At 33.9% G+C, this 27,333-nt stretch overlaps 1 protein-coding gene across 4 annotated transcripts in view; it reads right to left on the bottom strand.

The window, feature by feature from the left end:
* The window catches only part of LOC111054655, a 66,917-nt gene that overhangs the window by 8,253 nt on the left and 31,331 nt on the right, over positions 1-27,333 (bottom strand). For 2 of the 4 annotated variants that reach the window (XM_039430121.1, XM_039430122.1), the window contains 12 exons: positions 26,636-26,766; positions 25,428-25,552; positions 24,611-24,712; positions 23,491-23,623; positions 22,625-22,743; positions 21,721-21,869; positions 21,141-21,309; positions 19,292-19,418; positions 17,930-18,095; positions 17,059-17,219; positions 11,314-14,563; positions 10,552-10,628 (listed from right to left, as the gene is read on the bottom strand). In XM_039430121.1, the coding sequence (XP_039286055.1) occupies positions 10,552-10,628; positions 11,314-14,563; positions 17,059-17,219; positions 17,930-18,095; positions 19,292-19,418; positions 21,141-21,309; positions 21,721-21,869; positions 22,625-22,743; positions 23,491-23,623; positions 24,611-24,712; positions 25,428-25,552; positions 26,636-26,766 (4,709 nt within the window). The remainder of the gene's footprint in view (positions 1-10,551; positions 10,629-11,313; positions 14,564-17,058; positions 17,220-17,929; positions 18,096-19,291; positions 19,419-21,140; positions 21,310-21,720; positions 21,870-22,624; positions 22,744-23,490; positions 23,624-24,610; positions 24,713-25,427; positions 25,553-26,635; positions 26,767-27,333) is intronic. The other 2 variants (XM_039430123.1, XM_039430124.1) reach the window with 2 other exon arrangements.

Genomic DNA, 27,333 nt, shown 5'->3' with positions numbered 1-27,333 from the left:
GAAAGTGAAAATTCCATTCATTCCAGATCATCAATGGAACAATGTGAGACTTAAAATAACTATATTGAGCCTAGAAATACGATACAGAATTTCCTCAAAAGTATTTATCAATAGTATTCTATCAACAAGCGTATTCAGCATAATTCCAAGCCTTCTATATACGGGAATTGAAATACCATTGAAGGTTATTCATTCATATTAGAATCTAATATTAATTTAATCTTATATTTGGACAATTTCAATCCAAATTTGGGAAAGGGACAGTTTTGGGCTTTAACCCTGTTGTTCCTTTCTCAATCATTCATAGTTGAGAATTGTATTGTAACCTATGTATCAATGTATAAATAAATGAATATGGACAAGTTTAGCGTACAAATATTTTTGTAGTTTATCGAAAACATTGCCAGAAGTTGTTAAATTAAAATGGGAAGCGCAAGATATCCCAATCTAATTATGATCTTCATCATGGATTGAAATTTCATGAAAAAAAGTTATAAAAACTTGTTGTGATGGCAAATAAATTTTTAGTATCGATGAACACAGTATCATCTCCGTCGTCAAAGAATTCAGAGAATAATATCAATAATCTTATAGACTTATTGCACTAAAAACGAGAATACCAGTCTTCAAACTACTCACTTTTCAAAATATTTAAATCCTTTTCAAAATTCACAAAACCTTAGACGTCTTCTACAAATTTTTCAACAAAAAATAATCAAAAGACTTACAAAACTCACTAAATTAAGTCCAAGACTACATTCAGACATTAGTATTCGACGATTAATTCACGATTTTAGTATTAAAAAGATGTCCAAACACACTAGATATTCGAAAATTCTGTCATGTAAAACTTATTCCTGTCAAACTACGTCTTTCACATACATTATTTGTTAAAAACTAATTAAAAAAACTGATAAAACTCACTAAATTAAGTCCAAGATTACATTCAGACATTAGCATTTAACGATTAATTCATGGTTTGAGTATTCACAAATTGTTCAAACCTTTAAAATAATTGCAAATATTGTACAGTCAAACTTGTTCCTTTCAAACTACGTCTTCCACATATTTATTTGCTAAGAAATAATAAAAACAACTTATAAAACTCAAAAAATTACGTTCAAGACGGTATCACTCGACGATTCAAAAAACTTTTTCCAAACACAAATATTCGCAAATACAGTCAAACTGACTCCTTTCAAACTACGTCTTCCACATACATAATTTGTTAAAAACTAATTAAAAAACTGATTAAACTCACTAAATTAAGTCCAAGACTACATTCAAACATTAGTTTTTGAAGATTAATCCAAAATTTGAGTATTCACAAATTTTCTAGATACCGTACTTCAAATATTCGCAAACAATGTCAAGCTTTTTCCTTTCAGAATATGTGAGCTGCCGTACTAAATAATTACAACTGAAACTGAACTAAACTATTTGCTACTGTTATAGAAAACGATGACTGTATTTCAAAACAACACAACGACTATTTGTAACTATTTCCTATTAGGCTCATTATACCTATAGTGAGGTCCACGTTATAATGGCAGTGTTTGATTAGCTATGATATTGCTATCCTTGTCTATCATTCAACAAAGCGGATAGCGCTATCTCTTTCTCGCTTTACTCTGTTGCCAGATCGTCTTTCAACAATGTAGAATTAACAAAATATTTCATCCTTATCATGAAATTATTGAAAAATATAATTTCTTGCTTGATAAAATATAATTGATTATTTTAAACAAGAATGAACAGTTAATATATCTCGTAACATCAATAAACCTGTATCAGCTACCGTCTATAGAAGGCATTGACAAGACAGAGGTTCCTCAAAAGTATTGATCAATAGTATTCTATCAACAAGCGTATTCAGCATAATTCCAAGCCTTCTATATACGGGAATTGAAATACCATTGAAGGTTATTCATTGAATTAGATTAGAATCTACAATGCCATAAACATAACCTATATGTGGACAATTTCAATCCAAATTTGGGAAAGGGACAGTTTTGGGCTTTAACCCTGTTGTTCCTTTCCCAATCATTCATAGTTGAGAATTGTATTGTAACCTATGTATCAATGTATAAATAAATGAATATGGACAAGTTTAGCGTACAAATATTTTTGTAGTTTATCGAAAACATTGCCAGAAGTTGTTAAATTAAAATGGGAAGCGCAAGATATCCCAATCTAATTATGATCTTCATCATGGATTGAAATTTCATGAAAAAAAGTTATAAAAACTTGTTGTGATGGCAAATAAATTTTTAGTATCGATGAACACAGTATCATCTCCGTCGTCAAAGAATTCAGAGAATAATATCAATAATCTTATAGACTTATTGCACTAAAAACGAGAATACCAGTCTTCAAACTACTCACTTTTCAAAATATTTAAATCCTTTTCAAAATTCACAAAACCTTCGACGTCTTCTACAAATTTTTCAACAAAAAATAATCAAAAGACTTACAAAACTCACTAAATTAAGTCCAAGACTACATTCAGACATTAGTATTCGACGATTAATTCACGATTTTAGTATTAAAAAGATGTCCAAACACACTAGATATTCGAAAATTCTGTCATGTAAAACTTATTCCTGTCAAACTACGTCTTTCACATACATTATTTGTTAAAAACTAATTAAAAAACTGATAAAACTCACTAAATTAAGTCCAAGATTACATTCCGACATTAGCATTTAACGATTAATTCATGGTTTGAGTATTCACAAATTGTTCAAACCTTTAAAATATTTGCAAATACTGTACAGTCAAACTTGTTCCTTTCAAACTACGTCTTCCACATAATTTATTTGCTAAGAAATAATAAAAAACAACTTATAAAACTCAAAAAATTACGTTCAAGATGGTATCACTCGACGATTCAAAAAACTTTTTCCAAACACAAATATTCGCAAATACAGTCAAACTGACTCCTTTCAAACTACGTCTTCCACATACATAATTTGTTAAAAACTAATTAAAAAACTGATTTAACTCACTAAATTAAGTCCAAGACTACATTCAAACATTAGTTTTTGAAGATTAATCCAAAATTTGAGTATTAAAAAGATGTCCAAACACACTAGATATTCGAAAATTCTGTCATGTAAAACTTATTCCTGTCAAACTACGTCTTTCACATACATTATTTGTTAAAAACTAATTAAAAAACTGATAAAACTCACTAAATTAAGTCCAAGACTACATTCAGACATTAGCATTTAACGATTAATTCATGGTTTGAGTATTCACAAATTGTTCAAACCTTTAAAATATTTGCAAATACTGTACAGTCAAACTTGTTCCTTTCAAACTACGTCTTCCACATAATTTATTTGCTAAGAAATAATAAAAAACAACTTATAAAACTCAAAAAATTACGTTCAAGATGGTATCACTCGACGATTCAAAAAACTTTTTCCAAACACAAATATTCGCAAATACAGTCAAACTGACTCCTTTCAAACTACGTCTTCCACATACATAATTTGTTAAAAACTAATTAAAAAACTGATTTAACTCACTAAATTAAGTCCAAGACTACATTCAAACATTAGTTTTTGAAGATTAATCCAAAATTTGAGTATTCACAAATTTTCTAGATACCGTACTTCAAATATTCGCAAACAATGTCAAGCTTTTTCCTTTCAGAATATGTGAGCTACCGTACTAAATAATTACAACTGGAACTGAACTAAACTATTTGCTACTGTTATAGAAAACGATGACTGTATTTCAAAACAACACAACGACTATTTGTAACTATTTCCTATTAGGCTCATTATACCTATAGTGAGGTCCACGTTATAATGGCAGTGTTTGATTAGCTATGATATTGCTATCCTTGTCTATCATTCAACAAAGCGGATAGCGCTATCTCTTTCTCGCTTTACTCTGTTGCCAGATCGTCTTTCAACAATGTAGAATTAACAAAATATTTCATCCTTATCATGAAATTATTGAAAAATATAATTTCTTGCTTAATAAAATATAATTGATTATTTTAAACAAGAATGAACAGTTAATATTACATCAATAATCCTGTATCAACTACCGTCTATAGAAGGCTTGACAAGACAGAGGATCGGCAACGTTGTTCTCCTATCTTTCTCCACTGCCATTATAACGTGGACCTCAATATAGATTTCAGCCTACTCGAGTGTATCATGCTATAACTATATACGTAGTTTTCGGCCTCCAGTATTTTGTTTCAAACCTTTTTTATTATATTAAATTTATTGCATTCGAATAAATAAAATTATTAATTTACTGAATACAGCAAACAATATAAAAGTTAGAAAATACTTTTGTGTATATAACGTAATTATATTGTAGATGTAGATCATACTCAATTTTATTTATGCTATCATCGGTTATAGGTTATATATAGATATAGATGATTGCCTAAACTAGTTCAGATTCTGGTGTCTATTAATAACAATAACAAGAGATTTGAAGGCAACTGAAAATAGAAGTAGGCCTAGTGTAGAAAGTAGAAATTAGGGCGATATGGAGAGGGAATCTATAAATAAATTGCATTTTGAAAACTTACCATTGCTTTTCTATATAATTCCTGTTTTTAGAAAAAGTCATCCTATACCACAACACTGAGTCTGTGATTTTCTATCACAAATTAAGGCTTATTCTTCTCACAGCAAATATGATAATAGCTTAGACTACACAATCACCAAAATTTATTCCAATACTGTATTCAAGTTCTAACACTTTTCAACATTTTAAACGTACAAATAGTTCACTTTTCTACAGGCCTACTTTTCAACAATTTTTTCTCAGTATACTTTTCTAAGTTTTCAAGACCATAAACTATTACCAATAAAAACTAAACATGGAACTACTTCAACCCTACAAAATTTGAAACATAATCAGGCCAAATCAGGCCAGGAGTCGCATCTACTCAGTCAGTTGTACCCACAAAATCCCAACTTTTCAGACCCCTGACACAAATCAACACAAACCCGTCTTTTCAGCCCCACAAAATGCCAAACCTAGCCGGGAATCGAACCGGTCAGTTATACCCCGAAACCCTGACACAAATCAACACAAACCTAGTCTTTTTAGCCCCACGAAATGCCAAACCTAGCCGGGAATCGAACCGGTAAATTCTACCAACAAACCCTGACACGAATCAACCCAAAACTCTGTCGTTTAAGCCCGATAAAATGCCAAACCTAGCCGGGAATCGAACCGGTAAATTCTACCAACAAACCCTGACACGAATCAACCCAAAACTCTGTCGTTTAAGCCCGATAAAATGCCAAACCTAGCCGGGAATCGAACCGGTAAATTCTACCAACAAACCCTGACATAAATGACACAAACCCCGTCGTTTAAACACGATAAAATGCCAAAATGCCAGACCTAGCCGGGAATCGAACGGCCAGTCTTCTAGCAAAACTGCACTAAATTAGTTTACGCCGTAGTGTTATGAGAGAAGTGTGTAGGCGTTCATTGATCAAAATGGCATTGGACTAAGTTTATTCTCACTATTTTTGTCTCCTTTCTTCTGCTTCATCTTCTTCTTGAGTTTCTTCTATTTCCTTCTCTCTCTTTCGTCTATTTTTATCAGATCCCAGCTGACTTGAGATTGACCCCTCCCCCCTATAGTCCACCTATGCCACCCTACTCTCCCTGGCTTTATGACGACTTACTTCATTTCTGAGAGACTGTTCCAATGTTTATTTTCAAATATGTATTTTTTACTAACTTCTATTTCTATTATCAGGTTTCCAAATTATTTTCACTGTTCCTATATCGTACTATTAAATCATTCTTTCGACTTCAAATATACTAATTTCTAATTACCAACTAATTATAGAGAATAAGGGGATGAAGATAGAAGAGTTGAAGAAGGATAATAAGAGTTAGTGACGTGTGAATGGAGCGAGGGAAGAAAGAGAGAAAAAAGGTAAATATTATATGATGTGAGTAAGAAGAAAGATTTGTTGGAGATGTAAAGTAGAAAAAGAAGAAGAAGAATGCAGAAAAGAGAAAAAAGATGAAGAGCAGAATGAGGAGAAAGAGGAGTTGGGGAAAGAGGTTTTTTTTGTAGACCCATTGCATACTGACGCAACATTATAATGGAAGTAAATGAACAATTTACATATTATTCAGAACAGAAAATGAATATGTAGATGAGTAGATAACTTCTAGAAACAAAGAGTAGAACATATTTGTTATACAGAATAGAAATGAGAATACACCTGAAATTCTATCAATACTAAGTAAACATAAATTTTCTAAACAGATACTGATAGAGTTGAAGGATTAAAAGGAAGATTTGGGGAAGAAAAGCAAGGAATAAAACGAGTATTGACAGAAGATGATAAAAATAAGATGACAGAGTAGAAGAAGAATAAGAAGAAGTAGAAGAAGATGAAAGAAAAAAGAAGAAGTAGAAGACGAACAAGAAGAAAAAGAAATAGATTAGAAGAAAAGAAGTGAGAGCCCGGTGTGTATAATTTGGTAGATACTTGACAGACAGTCTAGAAGTGATGATATGTGTAATAGTTGTTATTTGACGTCATAATAGCGTCGCGACGCTGGTCTTGTCTGACGCCTGTGACGTCATAGCATCGTCTGGCGTCGCACATACAACTGCTCTGTATCACCACATGATACAAAGTAGACAGAAATTCATTGGCTTAAAAAACTTGAAAATTAGGAAACTAAAAATTAAAATTATACAAAACTAACTGTACTCTGCAAGGGTCCGATTAAAATCTTGACAAACTGAAAACTTGACCTACTGAAATCTTGAAGTATTTAATACAGGCCTATAACCATCCTCGGTAAATTAAGAATCTATAAGCAAAATTTCACGTTAATCAGTTGAGTAGTTGAGACGTGATGATGCGTCATTCGTGAATTTCCTATCCCCTACATGTATAAGCCAATTCTTTACTTTATTATAATATATTATGGACAAGCAGGTAACCCGTGCTTCGCAAGGGTCTATTTTAAATCTTGACAAACTGCAAACTTGACCCATTGAAATCTTGAAAAACTGAAAATAGGCCTATAACCAACCTCGGTAAACTAAGAATCTATATGCAAAATTTCAAGTTAATCAATTGAGTAGTTCAGACGTGATGATGCGCCATTCATGAATTTCTTATCCTGAACGTGTATAAGCCAATTCTTTCCTTTACAATACTCGTATTATAGATTATTATAATCTAAAGATGAAAATAAATTGAAAGTTGCATTCAGACAGTAGCAGAAGTCTTCGGGGTGATTTACAACATTTAATTTGGATTTTCGTTTAATAATAATTATTGATTATTATAATAATTTTGTTATACAAGTCAACATATCATGTGAATAACTAACATTTTCCCTGAGAATGAGTTCACTTCATATGGCAATGAGACGATAAAATTAATGGAATCAGTAAGCAAAATTGAAGAACTGGTGATTATTGAAGATTTTAGTGGTTTTGATTGATACAATATAGTATAGATTTATATAATAAATAAATAAATATAGTATAGAATTATCTCTCTATTGATCCATTCATGAAATCATCATAAATAGTAACGTTTGTACTGTATATTATCATTCATTCCCTCATCTTCACATGGGCTTTAAATACTTGTGGAAAGTTGCCTTTGTAAATAAATTATAATTCATATCTGAAGATAACATTATATTATAAAGATCTAGTAATGTATGGATCTACCAATGAGGAACTAGTAACATGAGGGCCAGGCTATAAGATTTTGCAGAGTTTGTAATATCTTTCAGTTTGTGAAAATTGCAAACCAAGTTTGTAACACAAACATTGAAATAAGAACTTATTGTAAGGTCCACGTTATAATGGCAGTGGAGGAAGATAGGAGAACAACGTTGCCGATCCTCTGTCTAGTCAATGCCTTCTACAGACGGTAGCTGATTGACCGAGCTAAGTGAGGTCTAAGATTCAAGTCGACGGTTTGGCATTTCTATTAATGTTTATATGTTGCGCATTTACGGCGAAACGCGGTAATAGATTTTAATGAAATTTGACAGATATGTTCCTTTTTTAATTGCGCGTCGACCTATATACAAGGTTTTTGGAAATTTTGCATTTCAAGGATAGTATAGAAGGAAAAAGGAGCCTCCTTCATACGCCAATATTAGAGTAAAACTATAGACTATAAAATTATTCATCATAAATTAGCTGACAAGTGATTACACAGATGTGTGGAGAAGCCAGTCTATTGCTGTATTTCCATAAGGTCTATAGATTCAATCAGGTACTTGTAGATGAGAATACTGCGTGAGGTCTACTGTTCACAGAACTACTAGTACAGGTTTATCGATGTAAGATTAACTGTCCATTCTCGTTTAAAATAATCAATTATAATCTATTAAGCAGACGAAAAAAAGGTAGGCCAAGGAACAGTTGGGTGGACCAAGTGATGGATGACCTGAGAAAGATGGGGGTGAGAGGATGGAAAAAAGATCCATGAACAGAGAAGAATGGAGGCGTGTTGTGAAGGAGGCCAGGGCTCACCTAGGGCTGTAGCGCCGGATAAAGAAAAAAGAAAGAAAGGATTTATTAAGCAATAAATTATATTTTTCAATAATTTCATAATGAATTTTCATAGTTAAGATGTAATATTTTGTTGATTAATTATTAATTCTACATTGTTAAAAGACGATCTGGCAACAGAGAAAAGCGACAAAGAGATAGCGCTATCCGCTTTGTTGAATCAAATCAAATCAAATCTTTATTTTGTCCCAAAAACATAATTACAATGACAAAAATGGTTATAAATGAAAAAGTAAAATACAATATAAAATGAAAAAGAAAAAATACCATTAATAGGATTATACATAACTATATTAAAACGGGAAGTCCCTGCAAGGTTCGAGGAACCTGAGCGCAGAGGCCGAGTGTTCAATGCTTAATAGTACATGAAAATAATAATGGGATATTATTAAGAAATAGGGAAAAGAAAAAGTGAGTGAGGAAGGGAAGAGAAAGAGCAGAGTGAAGGCATAGGGGAAAGTAAAGAATAGTTGAAGATTACATAAAAAACATGAGAAGTCTTTATACTAAGCTATGAGGAAATTACATTGTCAAAATTACATTGTTCGAGATTATCCATGTATGAATTTCAATTAGCAGTTTACTATTCAATTTACTAGTGATAAAATGGTTAGGGATAACATTGATGAGCTTTGATACCTGATATAAAAATTGTTTTCTACAAATTGATAAAATAGTATCTGTAATTTGAAAGGTAATAGATGAGGGACGGAGGTTATACGGTGAAACAAGCAGGTTGAAAAGATTCATATGTTTATTTATGTAGATGATTAAATTTTTTATGTAAAGCTGCCTGACAGTTAAAACATCTAGCTCACTAAACAGGTACTCACTTGGATAGAGTCTGGGTTTTCCCAATATAGCTCTTATAATGTGTTTTTGAATTACAAAAAGTTTCTCCAAGTGGTTTGAGTATGTTCCACCCCAAATTTTTATTCCATATTGCAGAAATGATTGAATGTAGGCAAAATATATGAGTCTTGAGATTTTTTTATTACTAACTTGGCTGATATTACGGAATTTACTTATCCAATGTCTGAGTTTGTTACATGTACTATTGATATGAACATCCCAACGCAAATGTTGATCAATCATTACACCCAAATATTAACACGATGTTCTCTATTAGCTTTGAGCATGTACAATTTATCCAATCCGATTCTTTGCAATTTACATTATGGATTTTAATGGAATCCAAACCTTGCGGCTGGCCTATAGAATTTGGAGATAGACAAAATCTATTTTGAATGATAGACAAGAATAGCAATACCATTGCTAATCAAACACTGCCATTATAACGTGGACCTCACTATAGTAGTTTTTGCTATGTGACGCTGGTGGTCTCTCATACTGTGCCGTTCTTAAGCTGCGTACAGATATACGCGCCTCCAACCCGCTCCGCCCTCGTTCCTCCATCGCTTCGCCCTCGAAGACGTTCGGTTGCGGAGCAGAGCGAAAGTCTGTACGCACCTATACACTCTCACCCAGCACTCTATTGTAGAATATTTTCAATTGACTATTAGGATTTTGTCTTCAATGACGCAGAGTTTTATTCTAAACACCATTCAAAACTCGAGATACAAAGTTGGGGTTTCCGTATCATAGAAGCTAGAGAAGTGGCATTACCTAAGTTTGTTGCAAACAGCTCCTCGACACAACTCGCTCCTCTCTCCAATTATTATGATGTTGACACTCGGCAACACGCGCTCTTCACATTTTTTACACCATCTCCCACTCTAATCTCTCTCAAATTTAAAATCTCTAAAATTATTTAAATCTCTTGAATTGCGCCAACCGCGTCTGGCTAACGGCCCAGTGCTTCGAATAGAACACAAATGGAAAAAGAAGAATAGAGAAAAGGAAATGAAAACATGAAGACATGAAGATGGAGAAGAAGAAGAAAAGGGAGGAGAAGAAGAACGGTGAAGAAGAAGAAGATGGAAGAAAGGAAGGAAAAAAGAAAGTAGTAAAAACGAAAAGTGACTTACTTCATTTTCAGCTTCATCTTTCAGCCAAGAGCCATCGTTTGAGTCGAAAGATGAATCCTTTGATGGCGAATTGAACTCTGGAAAATGTTAAAAAATAATTTAGTACTATAATAATAATAATATTTTAGCAGTTGATCAACTGAAATTTCTAATAAATCTACCATCTTATTTAGTACTTCTGATTTTTAAGAAAGTTATTCAATTTACCAAAAATGACCGAAATAACTCAACTAAAAGTTATTATTGGTCATTTTTGGTAAATTGAATAACTTTTTCAGAAAATTTTTGTTTTATTAGATCAACAATACCATGAAGAATCTATCCTTAAAATCTCATGGTTTTATCTTTCACCGAACTTGAAATGTTCTGGCACAAAAATTTAAACTTTAGGCGCTCATATCTCAAAAAGTAATGATCGAAGAAAAATGTTTTCCTGAGAAAACTTTTGAATTTTGATAGCTTGATAGTATACAAATCGAAAAACTTTGAAAAATTTCACCAGTAGAAATTTTAATTTTAGCCTTTGCACAGCCTTAAAGGTTTGTATATGTATATTGTTTGTACTTTCTAAGAAGAAGAATAAAGATATTTTCAATTTCAATCAATTGATTTATTTTATTAATGAGTTAAAAATTAATATCAAAACGTATCAACCAACGAATTCATGAATTAATAAAAAAATTAATGAATGATTAATCATGAATTAATAAACAGATTAATGAATCAATTTGATGAATGAATAAAGAATGAAATTCTACTAACCTGGTATATTTTTGCTAGTCTCATCACCAGCCTTTTCTCCACTCGTCTCCATATCCTTCAACTCCAATCCCTTTCCACCCATCTTCTTCCCATAGATTTTCAGCACACTATCCGTCGCATCCTTTATGTCCTCTTCCCCCTCTTCTTCTCCATTTTCCTTATTTTCATCAAATCTCAAATTTTCCACGGCTCCGTTGAGTGTTTTCTCGTTAGTGACACAGTTTTCTCTGTGGGTGAACTCCTGAGTTGTGCTTGAAACTTTTGGGGAAAATGTTAAAGATTCGTTCAACAAGTTCAGAAGAATGTTATCTGTGATTTTGTCGATTTTTTCATCTTTGTTTCCAATTTCTTCTTTCTTTCCAACATTTTCTACCAGAATATCATCTTCTTTCTCTTCATCGTCTCCTTCAAGCTCTTCAACAACTTCTCCCTCTTCTTCTTCTTCTCCCTCTTCTCCTAGCTTCCCTTCATCTTCACCTTCTTCTTCTTCTCCATACTCTTCCTCCACTTCTTCCTCTTCTCTCACCCTTTTGAACCCCTGATTATCATCTCCTCTTCCCACTATCTTCTCCTTCTCAACTAATATCACCTTTATCACTTCATCCTCTTTAAAACTTGTTTCGTAATCTTGGTTCGATTTATCATCACTATCCGAACTATTCAAACTGACTAGTTTCGCTTTTTTCTGCACGGTAAACTCGGATGAAGATTCTGTACTGGAGCTAGTTTTCGATAGGTTTTCTTCCTTGTTATAGGACAGTGCTTCACTAACTTCGGAGAGGTCATCTTCTTCCCTAACTTCACCCGTTGGAAATTCATCGTCAGCTGTTTTTACCAGATTTCCAAGAGATTTTTCGTTGTGTATCAAATCATCCCCCAAATTTGCAACAGAAGTCTCATCGCGTATCAGATTGTCCTCCAAATTTGCAACAGAAGTCTCATCGCGTATCAGATTGTCCTCTAAATTGGCAACAGAAGTCTCAACGCGTATCAGATTTTCATTCAAATTGGCAACTACAGAAGTCTCGTTACGTATCAGATTCTCGTCCAAATCGGCAACAGAAGTCTCGTCGCGTATCACAGAATTGGCAACACGTATCAAATCATCCTTCAAGCTAGATACAGAAGTTTCATCATGTACAAAACTGTTTGAACCACCCAGAGCTGATAAATCTAATGATAAATTGGTGCTATCAGGAAGTTGCAACTGAGAATACTTTCCAATATCTTCTGACAATAATTCCTCATTTTTATGACCTTTGGGAGATATTTTATGACTTTCTAGAGGCATTTTAAGGGTTTCTAGAGGTGTTTTATGACCTTCACGACTTTCAAGACAGTCAGGAGACATTTTGGAACTTTTTGGAGATATTTCAAGGTCGTCTAGATGTGTTTTATGACCATCCAGGCTCTCAAAACCGTCAGGAGATATTTTAGAACTTTTTGGAGACATTCTATGATGTTCTAGCGACATTTTAAGATCTTCCACGGGTATTTTAGACCCTTCAACGCCCTCACTATCTTCATCCACAAGTTTTCGATCATCTTCAACCCCTTTTTGACCATCTTTCACACTTTCAAACCCTCTCTCAACCCTTCTAAGACCATCCTCAACACTTTTCAGACTTTTTTCAACACTTCTACGACCTTCACTAACCTCTACAGGCAACGGAAACATATCTGGAATGCTCAGATTACTGGAATGTTTCGACTCTGGAATGGACGACTCGTTTTCTGAAGCATCAATGTCACTTTCAAACGTATCTTCGGCAGAATCATACGGATTTACTTCTAAGGCACCACTTTTAACACTAAAGGAACTCTTATTCAAGGCACTACCAGCTATTTCTTCAGTTTCTAATGCACTTTGACCAGTCTTTATCGAGTCTTTATCAGATGATTCATCGGGAATTACTTCCAGTTCGGATACTACACTATTTTCTTTCAATTCTGGACTTCTAGCTGAGTTAGCACTAGTCAAAATATCGTCAACTGAACTTTCCTTCAAAAAATTATCGTTCACTTTGTTTGAACGATTATTATCATCAACATATTTGTTCAAAATAGTGTCAATATTATCTTGTTTATCGAAATTATTCTCTAAACTTTCACTAGAGCTTTTCTCACTAAGTATATCTTCAACTCTTTCTGTATCTACTGTATCATTGGACCCTTCTTCTTCTTCCTCCTCCTCCTCTTCTTCTTCTTTTTCTTCTATTTCTTCAACCACTTCCCCTTCTTCTGATTTCGCTTCAATCTGTTCAACAATGCTCTCAACACTTTCCGAGTTTTCCCGGCTTTCCTTCAGAATTTCCTCAACTTCTGACAGTGTTTCTTCACCGTTCGATTTTCCCGAGTGGTTGGAAGCCACGGATGACAGAATTTCCACATCAGTTTTCACCGAGGATTTTTCCACATCATCTACAGTTTTCACCGAGGATTTTTCCACATCATCTACAGTTTTCCCCAGATTTTCTTCCAAAGTGTAATGCTGAGTTTTCCTGACCCGTTCAGTCATCGGGGAGTCAAAAGTTTTATTTTTGAAAAACTCGGCCGCTCCCACCCAATTTTCATTGAGAATTTCCACTTCTCCAACAGATTTTTCCAACACATTTCCTGGTCCTAATTTTACTAAAACGTCACCAGATTCTGAATATCCATTTTCAGATCTCAAATTTTTCGAAATTTCTACAGATTTAGGTGGAGAAGTCACAGATGTTATGATATTTTCAACTTTTGACCCCGAATTTGCAGAAAAATCTTCAAAATTTTGTTCCTCAGCTACTGAACCCCCATTTTTCAGTCCCAAAACCTCTGAAACACTTCCAGGTGACGTAGCAGACGACACCCCTCCACTTCCGGTTTCCCCAATATTTGGCGCCAAATTTTTCAAACTTCCCTCCGACTCCGGGGACGTTGATGACGTCACAACCTTCAACGAACTCTGGTGGTCGTCTAGAGAACCATCACCTCGTTTCCCTGGGCTCTCTATTGTGGTTTCCAGACTCGAAGCTTCCGATACCGACTTCAAACTGCTGAGATCTTCGTCGGAAGTGGGTGGTTTCGAGGTCACTTCCGGTTTGGCTGCCACTTCCGGTTCCGGTTTGACGGCGGCTTCCGGTTTGCGGAGGCTGATCTTGTCGACGAACTTGGGCTGTTTGATTTGTGGTCTCATGATGGGGACAGTGGAGGGGGATTCCAATTCTTGTTCAAGCTCTTTCTTCACTTGTTCTATGTAGGCGTCGTAAGCCTGAAATAAAATAAAAATATTATTAATACTCATTAAAATAATATATCAATACAGACAGTATAAATGAACATTTAGGGCTTCAGCTTACTTCCAGACTTTAAACAGCCGGAGTCAGAAAATTGGGTTTCCAAAACGGGACGTAGTCGCAGTTTTTATTCTCTCATTTCTATAGTTATAACTTCATGATTTGTTCTAGTGTTTGATTTTTATGCTTGGAAGTTTTAGGGCGGGTTTCCGAGCTCGGGATTTATCACATTTATTTATTTATTTATCACATTTAGCTAACTTCTAAACTTTAAACAGGCGGAGTCAGAAAATTAGCTTTCCAAAACGTTATAGTAGTCGCAGTTTTTATGATAATATTTATTTTCTCACTTCTATAAATTGGAAACGTTTTTCTTGACGAAATTAAACATTCCCAAATAATTCGAAATAGCTGAAACTTTAGACTATTTTCTCTTTATTTCATTTTGTGTTCAATTTTCTAGTGTTTCAAAATTTAAACAATGACTACGACAACGCCCCGTTTCGGAAAGCCAATTTTCTGACTCCAGCTGTTTAAAGTCTAGAACTTAGCCAAATCCCGAGCTCGGAAACCGGCCCTTGAAGATGTGTACAGACAGACATTCGCGGCACAAAAACAGGCCGTACGATTTTCATCAGGTGATGAATGCTCATCAGCTTATCCAACTTTGTAAGTATCAAATTCCATTTTACATAAGTAAGGGCCAAGCCACACAAAGCGTGTTTCAGACGAGTCGGCAGCGCAGAAAGCCCTCTGATTGGTTGATTGGGTTTGCTTGCTTGCGTTCGGGAATCAGCTGATAACCAGCCAAATCGGAGAGCTTCCTGCCCTGCCGACTCGTCTGAAAAACGCTTCGTGTGGCTTGGCCCTAGGACATCATCGCCGGAACATGGAAGACATGTGTGCCGTGCAGGCAGAGAATTCAGTGACGGTCGTTTTATAGTGAGGTCGACGTTATAATGGCAGTTGAGAAATATAGGGGACAGTGTTTACTTGCCACTGACTCCTATAGACGGTAGCTGATACAGGTTTATTGAATTAATATTAACTGTTCATTCTCGTTTAAAAAAATCAATTATACTTTATTAAGCATGATATTATATTTTAAAATAATTTCATAATAAAGATGAAATATTTTGTTCATTGATTATTAATTCTACACTGTTAAAAAACAATCTGACAACAGAGCAAAGCGAGAAAGAGATAGCACTATCCGCTTTGTTGAATGATATACAAGGATAGCAATAGCATTGCTAATCAAACACTGTCATTATAACGTGGATCCACTTCGAAATGTCCGCATTAATTAATGTTCAAGTTTTATTAAAGAGAAGTTCAATTTAAACAGTATAATTTTTAGCATTATCAGTTCTTTACATTGGTTGAAAATAACATCCGAATGCTTGCTTATTCTTATTCAAATTCAATCCATGCTCACAGTTTGAAGAGAATAGCAGATCATCTGTCGGTTTGAAGACTGATGCGGATATCATTATAAAATGATTATATTAAGGTTGACGTTTTGTAAACAATATTCTGCCTTGGAAACTACTATTCTGATATCATTTCACATAGAAAAATACGGGTTCATTGGTCAATAGAAATTATTCATTGTAGTTGACATCGCATGAAAATAGAGTTATAGGATAGCAATACCATTGCTTATCAAACACTGCCATTATAACGTGAACCTCACTATAGTTATTGGTTTAATTAGTCAATAAGTTTTCAACTTGAAACAGAAATAAATGGGATTTGAATTCGTTAGTCTCAAAAAATGTCCTAATAGAACTAAATAGCAACATAACAATTCATATTAATGGATCATTAAATTACCGGTATGCTTGGATGTAGATCTTGATAATATCAGCTCATGTTATATCAACTATTCCTTCATGTTTAAAATAATCAATTATATTTTATTCGTCAAGAACATATATTTCACAATGATTTAATCTTAAATTTTCATAACTGAGATTGTTTTTTTTTTAAATTAATTATATTTCTACATTGTAGAAAAACGATCTGGCAACGATGCACAGCTAGAATGGTAAACAAGGATAGAGGCAGTAATGTTATTCTTGAAATATTTATGATTATAACTGTAGATAGAATAATATATATGATTATAACTTGAAATCGTTCTTCTATGTTTAGTTTTGAAGCATCTAAATTTGAAAATCTACTTTGTGAAAATACTTGAGGACTGAAAATTTTGTGAAGTGAACAACTACAAGACTTGACCTATTTCGGACTATGTGTAACCTTATCTAAATTTGGGAGAGGAATAGCACAAGGTTACTTTATTTTTCATCTCCCTATCATTTTGATAATGTACTTATTGTACAAATGAATCAATGAATATTCAAATTACAGTTCATTATAATGACAAGGATTAGCAACAGCAATGTTAATCATAAACTGCCATAAAAACATGGACCTCACAATAGGTATGTTTTAAGTTCCGTACCTGTATCTGTTTGAGCAGCGCTTGTTCCTTGCACTTGAGCCGTTCGCGTTGTGCGCGCTTCTGTTCGCGGCGCAGTCGGTCCGCCTCCATTTTTCGCTGACGCAGCTGTTCGTGAAGTGCCGACAGCCTGATCTCAATGTCGCTCTGCTCCGAGAACGTTTCTGCAATCGCAAAATGTCATCTCATATATTTTTGGACTCGGAAGAATGCAGTATTCAATAATAATCTATACTATAATAAGTATAAAGAACTGACTTGTACACGTACGGGATAGGAAAATTATGTTTGATGCACCATCACGTCTGAACTACTGGACTGTAGAAGTAGAAGATACTTGGAATTTTGCATATATTTATTTATCACATTGTGAACAAATACTTAACATGAGGAAAGGCACAACAGGCTCATGACCAAAACTGTCCCATTTCCAATTATTTATACTACACTGTCCAAATCAAAATGTTGGTTATGTCACTTTCGCTTTTCAAAATACAATTTACGCTCAGATAAACGAGCTAATTTTGAATCAAATAGATACTATTAGAGTCTAAAATCAAAAAATCTAGAACAGTAACTTAATAATTATTCAAAAAGTCTAAATTTTGAATGAAACTAGAAATTTTTGAGCTAAAAACTTTACACTTTTCAGATTCTCAATTAACCGAGGATGGTTATAAGCCTTTCAATTCTTCAAGATTCCACTTGGTCAAGTTTTCAGTTTGTCAAGTTTTAAAATAGATCCTTGCGGAGCACGGGTTACCTGCTAGTATTGGAATAAAAAGAAAATTCTGAGCCGACAATTTACAAACACCATAACATAATTCTATCCTATAACTGGAAAGATTCAGTGATTCTATGAAAAATTCCTAACCATTCTGTGAGAAGGTGATAGAGTCCTCGGAGCCGGAAGAATATCGCTTGCGAGTGCATCCCTGAAGGCGGGGCGAGAGCGGTACTTTGATAGGGATCATCATACTTGACAGCGCCGTCCTACGATCGCTGGCCGTTCTAGTTTGTGACGATCTCGAATCGGTTTGCTGCAACACAAATTCACATAATTTGAAACATATTCTCATAAATAATTCAATTATTAAAAGATGACAGCAATCTCAATCAAGTGTTCAAAAGAAATCCGGAATGACGATGACCGAGAGGAAGACCACGACGTATAGTGATGAGGTCCACGTTACAATGGCAGTGGAGAAAGATAGGAGAACAACGTTGCCGATCCTCCGTCTTGTCGATGCTTTCTATAGACGGTAGCTGATACAGGTTTATTGATGTAATATTAACTGTTCATTTCAGTTTAAAATAATCAATTATATTTTATTAAGCAAGTGATAAAATTTTTCAATTATTTCATAATTAAGATAAAATATTTTGTTAATTAATTATTAATTCTACATTGTTAAAAGACGATCTTGCAACAGAGCAAAGCGAGAAAGAGATACTGCTATCCGCTTTGTTGAATGATAGACAAGGATAGCAATACCATTGCAAATCAAACACTGCCATTATAATGTGGACCTCACTATAGATGGTGGAGTCAGGTGAAGGCCGATATGGAGAGAATTGGAGCAACCGAGGAGGACGCGGAGAATCGAGAGAGGTGGAGGGACTTTGTTGGTGCGGCTAAATATCTACATATGTATGGCCATGACATTAAGTAATTTAATCATATTTTAGAAATTACATATCTATAATTCATTTATTATTTCATTTATATTCAATTCAGTTGAGTTGATCAGACGTGACGATGCGTCATTCGTGAATTTCTCTCCCGTTCGTGTATAAGCCGGTTCTTTCTTTTATTATGTTATAGATATCAATAAATTGTTCATGTCTAAGTGCCGGTTGCACAAAAGCATGTTAAATTTTAACCGTGATTCACGAGAACCAATCAGAGAAGCCGTCTTTTCTAAAAGGCCTTCTCTGATTGGCTCTCGTGGAATTAATCACCATTAAAATTTAACCGGCTGTTGTAACATAATAAAAGAATGAACCGGCTTATAAATGTACGGGATAGGAAATTCACGAATGACGCATCAACACGTCTGATCTACTCAACTGATTAACTTGAAATTTTGCATATAGATTCTCATATATGCATATTTTAAATGCTTCAAGATCTCAGTGTAGGTACAGTTTGTCAAGTTATCAATCAGACCCTTGCGGAGCACGGGTCACCTGCTAGTAATTAAATAAATGTCAATAATTAATCAAGTTGACTCACATCAGTTCTAGTCCTCAGCGGCGTCGGTTGTCTGGAGTGAATTGTGAATGACGGCTGTTCAAAGGTGGATTCAGAGTATTGAGGCAATTCCTCAGTCACATGAGATTCCACTGAGTCCGATTGGTTACTATAAAAGCAAACAATAACAAAATTAATTTCCAGAGTGCGTTCATAATATACCAGTTTATTCTTATAAATAGAAATACAAATCTCAGTACCATTTTTTTTAAAATTATTTTATTAAAACATGTTTCGGACATTGAAGCCATTTTCAAGTCTACTTGAAAGTAATTCAAAAAAGGGTATTTCTATTTATATTACAAGTAGTAGAAAAGACAATGTATTCTTTTCTATTCATTTTATAAAACTATAAACTTATCCAATATTTCTAATTCAAGAAGTACAAACACAATGCATCTATTTACTGTAAACTCTTATTCTCCGGATTCCATCTTCAAATGGAAAATTCAGGACCGATTTCCGAGCTCGAGATTTAGCTAAAGGTGCATTTCCGTTTGTGCGTAAACTTCCGCAGTCGACGACGACAAGCATTGTTGACATTCATATTGTCCAAATTTCAAGTGTGCTAAAACAGCTGATCAAATAACTTTTCATTAGTTGTGCTCATTATTCAATAATAGAAACTTTTCTAATAGTATCAACATATTGCCATCTAAAATTATAAAATAAACCTCCCGATTAAAGCATAATCTTTTAGGTTATTTAGACAAATTGAAATCTACCCAATCTGAGATCCCCACCCTGTCGTGGTTGACGACGGCATTTACGCACTAACGAAAACCCAGCTCAAGTTCTAGACTTTAAACAGCTGGAGTCAGAGAATTGGCTTTTCGAAACGGGGCGAGTCGCAGTTTCTATGATAATCTTTATTTTCTCATTTCTATAATATTGGAAACGTTTTTCTTTGACGAAATGAAACATTCGTAAATAATTCAAAATAGCTGAACCTTTACATTATTTTCTCTTTATTTTTTTTTGTGTTCAATTATCTAGTTTTTCGAAGTTTAATTCGAACATGGACTACGACTACGCCCCGTTTCGGAAAGCCAATTTTCTGACTCCAGCTGTTTAAAGTCTAGAACTTAGCTAAATCCCGAGCTCGGAAACCGACCGGCCCATACTCATATTCCATGATCCAGTGGAGATATGTTTTCAACAAACCCATTTTCCACAAATTTCAACTTCAAACGAAACAAAACGTTTTCAACAGAACTCTTGTTTTCGCATTAGTTATTTCAATTCCTTTCCGTTAGAATATCATCAAAGAAAATTATTTATTTGCAAAACAAATACATATATAGGAAAAATCAGCAAAGGTCTGAGATGGCCTGAGATATAGTCTATGGTCAGTCACTAACGTTACGTTTTGGCAACAGTTCGTAGCTGGAAGGGGATAGAGCTATCAGTTTTGTCTGGAAGTCATGGATAGTAAATCAATTTTAGTGCTGACTTTATAACTTGAGCCTTAATATAGGAATAAATGTGTAAATTAATAGATTCAAGTCAATGCTTTAGTTTTCTTCTTGATAGATGATGAAATTCTGTTCCCAAATTTATTTATTTTTTTGCATCTATTTGAATTTATTTCACAGCATTTATTTCATATTTGGTTCACAGCATTTAACTTTGGATTTTAGTTTAATAGTAAGTATTTATATCAGTAACACAGAGTTGTAAGATACCTTTTGACTAATTCTTCAGGTACACTGGATTCACGTGACAGCTTCAGTTTTCTTCTTGATAAATTATGAAAGCTGTTCTCTAATTTATTTTTTTGCATCAATTTAAATTGAAGTATTAATTCCAATAACACAGAGTCGTAACATACCTTTTGACCAATTCTTCAGGTACACTGTTAGCATTATCTGTTTCCTCTTGGATGTCTTCCTCAATGACGTCACTGTGCGACTTGGCAGTGTCAGAGCCAACAGCTGTTTCCACGTTTTCCGACACTACACTCATCTGAAACGGAGATGTACTACGGTCCAGCACTGAGCCTACAAAATTACAACAAATCAAAACAACATTAAATACAATATACATAAGTTCAATCAATCAATATCATAAGTTACTTGTAAATATACATAAGTTATTTGAATACCAACGAGAATGAAATATAATAAATAATATTGGCACGAAAGTAATTGAGACAAGTACAAACTAGAAAGATACTAGCCATTCAAATAATTTCCAACACAAATTCAATAACATAGTTAAAACTGACATTGATAATTAAAAAAAAATTGGAAAGACTCTCAAGTCTATATTGCAATATATGCAACATTTCTCATTACAGACGTTTAAAGAGTTAGCCTAAGAATATATTCCTTTTTATGGAAATCCAGGAATTGAGCTAAGAAAAAATAAATAGTGAATGAATGGATAATATTAATAAAATAAATACTCACGAGCTGTAGTCTGTTTGGGAGAATTGACATTACGGAGTTCCACTCCTTCTACATTCAGATCTTTCTCTTCAAAACGTTTCTTACTGGGAGAAAGTACGTCAACGGGTCTGTTACGTGCTATCGCTGTCTTTTTCCTTTCCAGGAGATGTCTAAACATAAAAGAAAATACTGAATCAGATGGACAATGGGAGATAGATCTGGGGAGAGGCAGAAAAGAAGAAGATGAAGACAGATAATGAATGGAATAACAAAAAACACTTTCTAGAAGGATTTATAATTGATTAAAAATGATTAAATTGAGTCTGTCCAGAGCAAATATTTCTCAGCAGAAGTGTTTTGGTTTCAGTTTTTTAGGTCTTCACCGCAGTCAATAGATAATCTAATTGTCAAATACTAATAATCCGTTTACATTTTCCTTCAGCTATAGACATCATTTGCAACTATAATGGATCTAATAATCGTCCTTGATTCTTGTTGAATCAAGTTCCTATCAATTATCAGATCTCAAATATATTTTATTCAACAACAAATATACCCTTTTCATTATTTCAACAACGAAAAGGATGGAGTTAGCTGATTTGTCTGAACACAGACAAGGATAGCAAATTAATATTAATCAGATGCAGACTTTAAGGACTATAAGAAAGTCTTTAAGAAATGAGTAGCGAAAAATGTCAATCAAATGCAGAATTACAAACTTGAATCTCTATGAGGAAGTCTTCAGGGCCATACCCTGATCGCATATTTATTGAAATGTCAATCAAATGCAGAATTTCAAACTTTAATCCTATGAGGAAGTCTTCAGGGCCATACCCTGATCGCGTATTTATTGAAATTTAATCTGCTCAATCAAATAACAAAAGTATGTAAATAATCATCAGGACAGAGCAAAGAATCAACGTACCTTTTCGGTTCGTCAACATTTTGGAGCGACCTGGGTTCTGAATATACAGACCCCTCTTCCGTTGATAATAAACTTTCAACAACTGAAGTGGTTGACGAGCTTGTAGACTGCAAAGATTTCTGCAAAATAAAATAAAATTGAACAAATTAAAAATGTGTTGTTTTAGATCATTTTCCCTGAGGATAATTTTATTAATTTTCAATAGACCTTGCTAAATTATACCATCGAGAAAGTAGAGCATAAGAGAATATTCCATGGTATAGGGCGTTTATGTTTCAATTCTCACTGTTAACTCAAGCCGATAGTAGGTACCTAAAAGCACGTGTATAAACAAACCACGAACCCTTGAAGCCCTGAGTGAAACAATAACACAATAAATTCAAGCGGTACCACGTGCAATGCTTCTGAGGAGTATGGAAAACTTATCATAACGTCTACAGGAGTGTATGGACAAAAATAGACAGCCTTTAACAGATGATATTTTTCGTACATAATCAATATTTTAATTTTTTCCTCATTAATTTTTATAATGGCAACATCCAAGATACACACTAAAAAATTAATTTTGATTTCGTTTAAAAATGAGTGTGTAACTGATATTTCAAATCATCCATACCCCAACTCAGTATATTATCTTCTAATCTTCGACATGATATGAAACATAACCTTGAATCACAAGGTTATACCATAAGTTCTCATGGTATATATCTCTACCAATCTCCGACAAGATATATGTGAAATAAACTTGAATCACCTACCAGGTTAAATATGCATGGTTATTATAGGAGTCTTCACACACGTTCATTCTGCAAATGAGCAGATATACAGATTTTACTAATTAATAATTTGTAGGAAAAATCAGTCACCTTGAGATTAACTTCGTTTGTTCTGCGTTTTTTGGTCGAATCTTTGACTGACAACTGATGTATCGCTCTCAATTTTTGCTGATGGAGCAATTTTCTCCTCTCCTCGGAAGCCATTTTTTCAGCTTTCATCAACCTGTCGAAACAAATGTAAAATATTACAAATTAACAGGTTGAAAATATTAGCAGAGATTTATAAAAACAAGTAGTGATATGAGAAATAGATGGATTGTAACATACGTTTCCGAATTCATCAGACAAATAAACATCTAAAAATGTGAATGCTTGGCTCAACTACCTCGACTCAAATCGTACGACTCCAGTCTCTCTTTTTGTGTAGTTGAGAAGTTGATATTGTGGTAATTATTCATATTGAATGAAAAATACTAAGAAATTGTCAAAAAACCACAGATTTATTGATACTTAGAAAGACCGGTTTCGGTTAATACACCATTGTCAATATCTGATAAACAATGGTAAACAATGATAAACAGTTTATCAGCGATTGACAATGGTGTAATAACCGAAACCGGTCTTTCTAAGTATCAATAAATCTGTGGTTTTTTGACAATTTCTTAGTCTTTTTCATTCAACACTCCATTCTTTCGACCTTACGGCTTTCTTGCTCACTGTCACTAACTACTTCAGTTCCATGCTACTCCATTTTTCTAAACTCACATTATTAAAAATATGAAATCCAATTCGTCACTTCTGCGCATGTAGCAAATTTTTATAATAAGTATTATAACTCAAGTCGAGGCTCAACCAACATGTTTTCAAATGGTGACGTCGCGGAGACTAGAGCCGACTGGTCTGAGTGTCACCATTTGGAAACACATGCTCTCCACTAGAGTCGAGTCTCTTCTCGACCTGAGTCGCATAAGTGTGAGTTGAGCCAAGATGTAAATAGATTATAACATCCGTTTTCAAGTTTATCAGACAAATAATATTATTAGACAACTTGTGGTACCGAGTTCTTGATACTCAATTTTTTTAAAAACAATTTTAAATTGATTCTACTGAATAAATAAAGCAATGAAAGAATATTGGTTACAGCTTCTTTAATGACAATTATAAAGAATTAAAAGTAACCTTTTTTTGTTTCATTTCAATTTAATCTTACCGCTGAATTTCTTCACGGATCTGCTGTGATTTAAGAATGAGCCCTCGTTGCTTCTTCTTTATGTTTTTCGCTTCTTCTTCAAGTCCTTTTTGTTTCATTCTCCTGAGAACAAAATATGAGGATTGAAATAGAATATAAATAAGAAGATATAGAAGAATATGGGCAAAAACCATAGATCAGAGGAGGCTATGAGATTTGAAAGAATAAAGTACTTTTAAGCAGTAGGATGTATCCAGGCAGATAAAATAATAATACAGGCTAATAAATAATAATAATCAGTGTGGGAGTTAGTCTCCCACAATGATCTCAAAGTGTACAAACAAAATTACAAATATGCAGTGGAAAGGCAGAGAATCGGCAACGCTCTTCTCATATCTTGTCCACTGCCATTATAACGTGGACCTCACTATTAAATAGAATGGAATTTGATTGGTAATTCAATAAACTATAGATTAAGTCCATCTTGATCCATAGAATTCACATCTTGAAAACTAACTTAAAGCATAGAGAAACAATAGTTTAGGTAGATATCCCATAGTATAGGGCGTATATGTCGCAACTTTTACTGTTATCTCAAGCCGATTACTGTCGATTATAGTCGATTTTTACTGTTTTGTCCGGGTAAGAGTGTATGAACGGCACAATATGAGAGACTACCAGCGTAATAAAGCTTCACAGGAAAGAACTACGTGGACTATAGGCTTGAGATAACAGTAAAAGTTGCGACATAAGCGCCCTATACCATGGGATATCTACTTATGCTATTGTTTCTCTATGCTTAAAGTTCCTTTCTTGAGACTTGACTTTGACAACTTACTTTTTCTGAAATTCCAACCAGGAAACCTGGACTTTGACACGATTTATCAGCTCTTTCTCCTTCGATTTGTAAACATTCAGCTGATGTTCAGATCTGGCTTCTTCATATGAGATGCATTTGTCAAACTGCAAACAGAAAAATCTAAATTAAAATATTACTTTGTGAAAATACTTATGAATCGAAAGTTTTGTGAAGTGATCAACTACAAGACTTAACCATTTCGGACTATGTGTAACCTTATCTAAATTTGGGAGAGGAATAGCACAAGGTTACCTTATTTTTTCTCTCTCTATCATTTTTGATGATGTATTTGTATGAGTCAATCAATGAAGAATAGAGACAGAATTAATTGAACAGATTATTTCGACAAGAAACAAATTCATAGCTTTTGGGAAGGAACCTACCAGTATCTTCAAGCTGAATTCCCACACACAAAGTGGACAGTTAAAGTTACCGGTACAGTGAGAATATTATCTCTGTAAGTTCAAATGGGATTATTCATACTCGCTATAGTGAGGTCCACGTTATAATGGCAATTGTATTGCTATCCTTGTCTTTCATTCAACAAAGCGGATAGCGCCATCTCTTTCTCGCTTTGCTCTGTTGGCAGATCGTCTTTTAACAATGTAGAATTAATAATTAACTAACTTCATCTCAATTATGAAAATTCATTATGGATATAATTTCTTGCTTGATAAAATATAATTGATTATTTTAAACGAGAATGAACAGTTAATATTACATTAATATGCCTGTATCAGGTACCGTCTATAGAAGGTATTGTCAAGACAGAGGATTGGCAACATTGTTCTACTATTTTTCTCCACTGCCATTATAACGTGGACTTCACTATAGGCGCCGTGCTGGGTGGGAACAGTATAATCAGAAGCAATAAATTTAAATAACAGTGTAATTTTGTGAAGTGAGCAACTACAAGACTTAAACTATTCTGGACTATGTGTAACCTTATCTAAATTTGGGAGAGGAATAGCACAAGGTTACCTTATTTTTTCTCTCCCTATCATTTTGATTATGTACTTATTGTATCAATCAATAAATCAACAAAAGAACTCATGCTCATATTTGCTAACCTCAGAACTTGCTGAGCTCATTTTGTGCGCAAAAGCATTCATTCTGCCGTCTTAAATGTTTGGGAAACGAAAATAAATTACAATTTCAGATTAAAAAATAGAAGAAGTTTAACTTACAATGCTGTTAGAGCAGGAGCTTGGGAATGGAGAGGCACACGATGATTGGTCATCCAGTAAAGGAGTTAGCGCATGCGTAGATGACATAAGATGTTCGAATCCGTTACTATCGTTCAGGAGATTGTCTAGAACTGAGAAAACATTCAATATAAATGCAGGCATGTATTTATTTATTTATCTAGCCATGTACATATTATTACACTCATATTAAAGGCATAATAGGCTTATGCCCGAAACTGTCCCTTTCCAAATTCATAAATGTATGCAGAAAAAAACATTTAATACAAATGTAAGCATTTATTTATCCAGTCACGTACATTTTTATTATTACACTCATATAAGAAGGCTTATGCCCAAAACCGTACCTTTCCAAATTTATAAATCTATGCATTTCAGTATTTGTTCATTCTATAGTGAGGTCCACGTTATAATAGCAGTGGAGAAAGATAGGAGAGCAACGTTGCCGATCCTCTGTATTGTCAATGCCTTTTATACACGGTAGCTGATACAGGTTTATTGATGTAATATTAACTGTTCATTCTCGTTTTAAATCATCAATTATATTTTATCAAGCAGCAAGAAGTTTTATTTTTCAATGATTTCATAATCAAGATAAAATATTTTGTTAATTAATTATTAATTCTACATTGTTAAAAAACGATCTGGCAACAGAGCAAGGCGAAAAGAGATAGCGCCAT

This window comes from Nilaparvata lugens, chromosome 6 (assembly GCF_014356525.2).
Source record: "Nilaparvata lugens isolate BPH chromosome 6, ASM1435652v1, whole genome shotgun sequence".
Taxonomy (NCBI): Eukaryota; Metazoa; Arthropoda; class Insecta; order Hemiptera; family Delphacidae; genus Nilaparvata; species Nilaparvata lugens.
The sequence above is the reverse complement of the archived record's forward strand: the minus strand, read 5'-3'. Positions and strand labels throughout refer to the sequence as shown.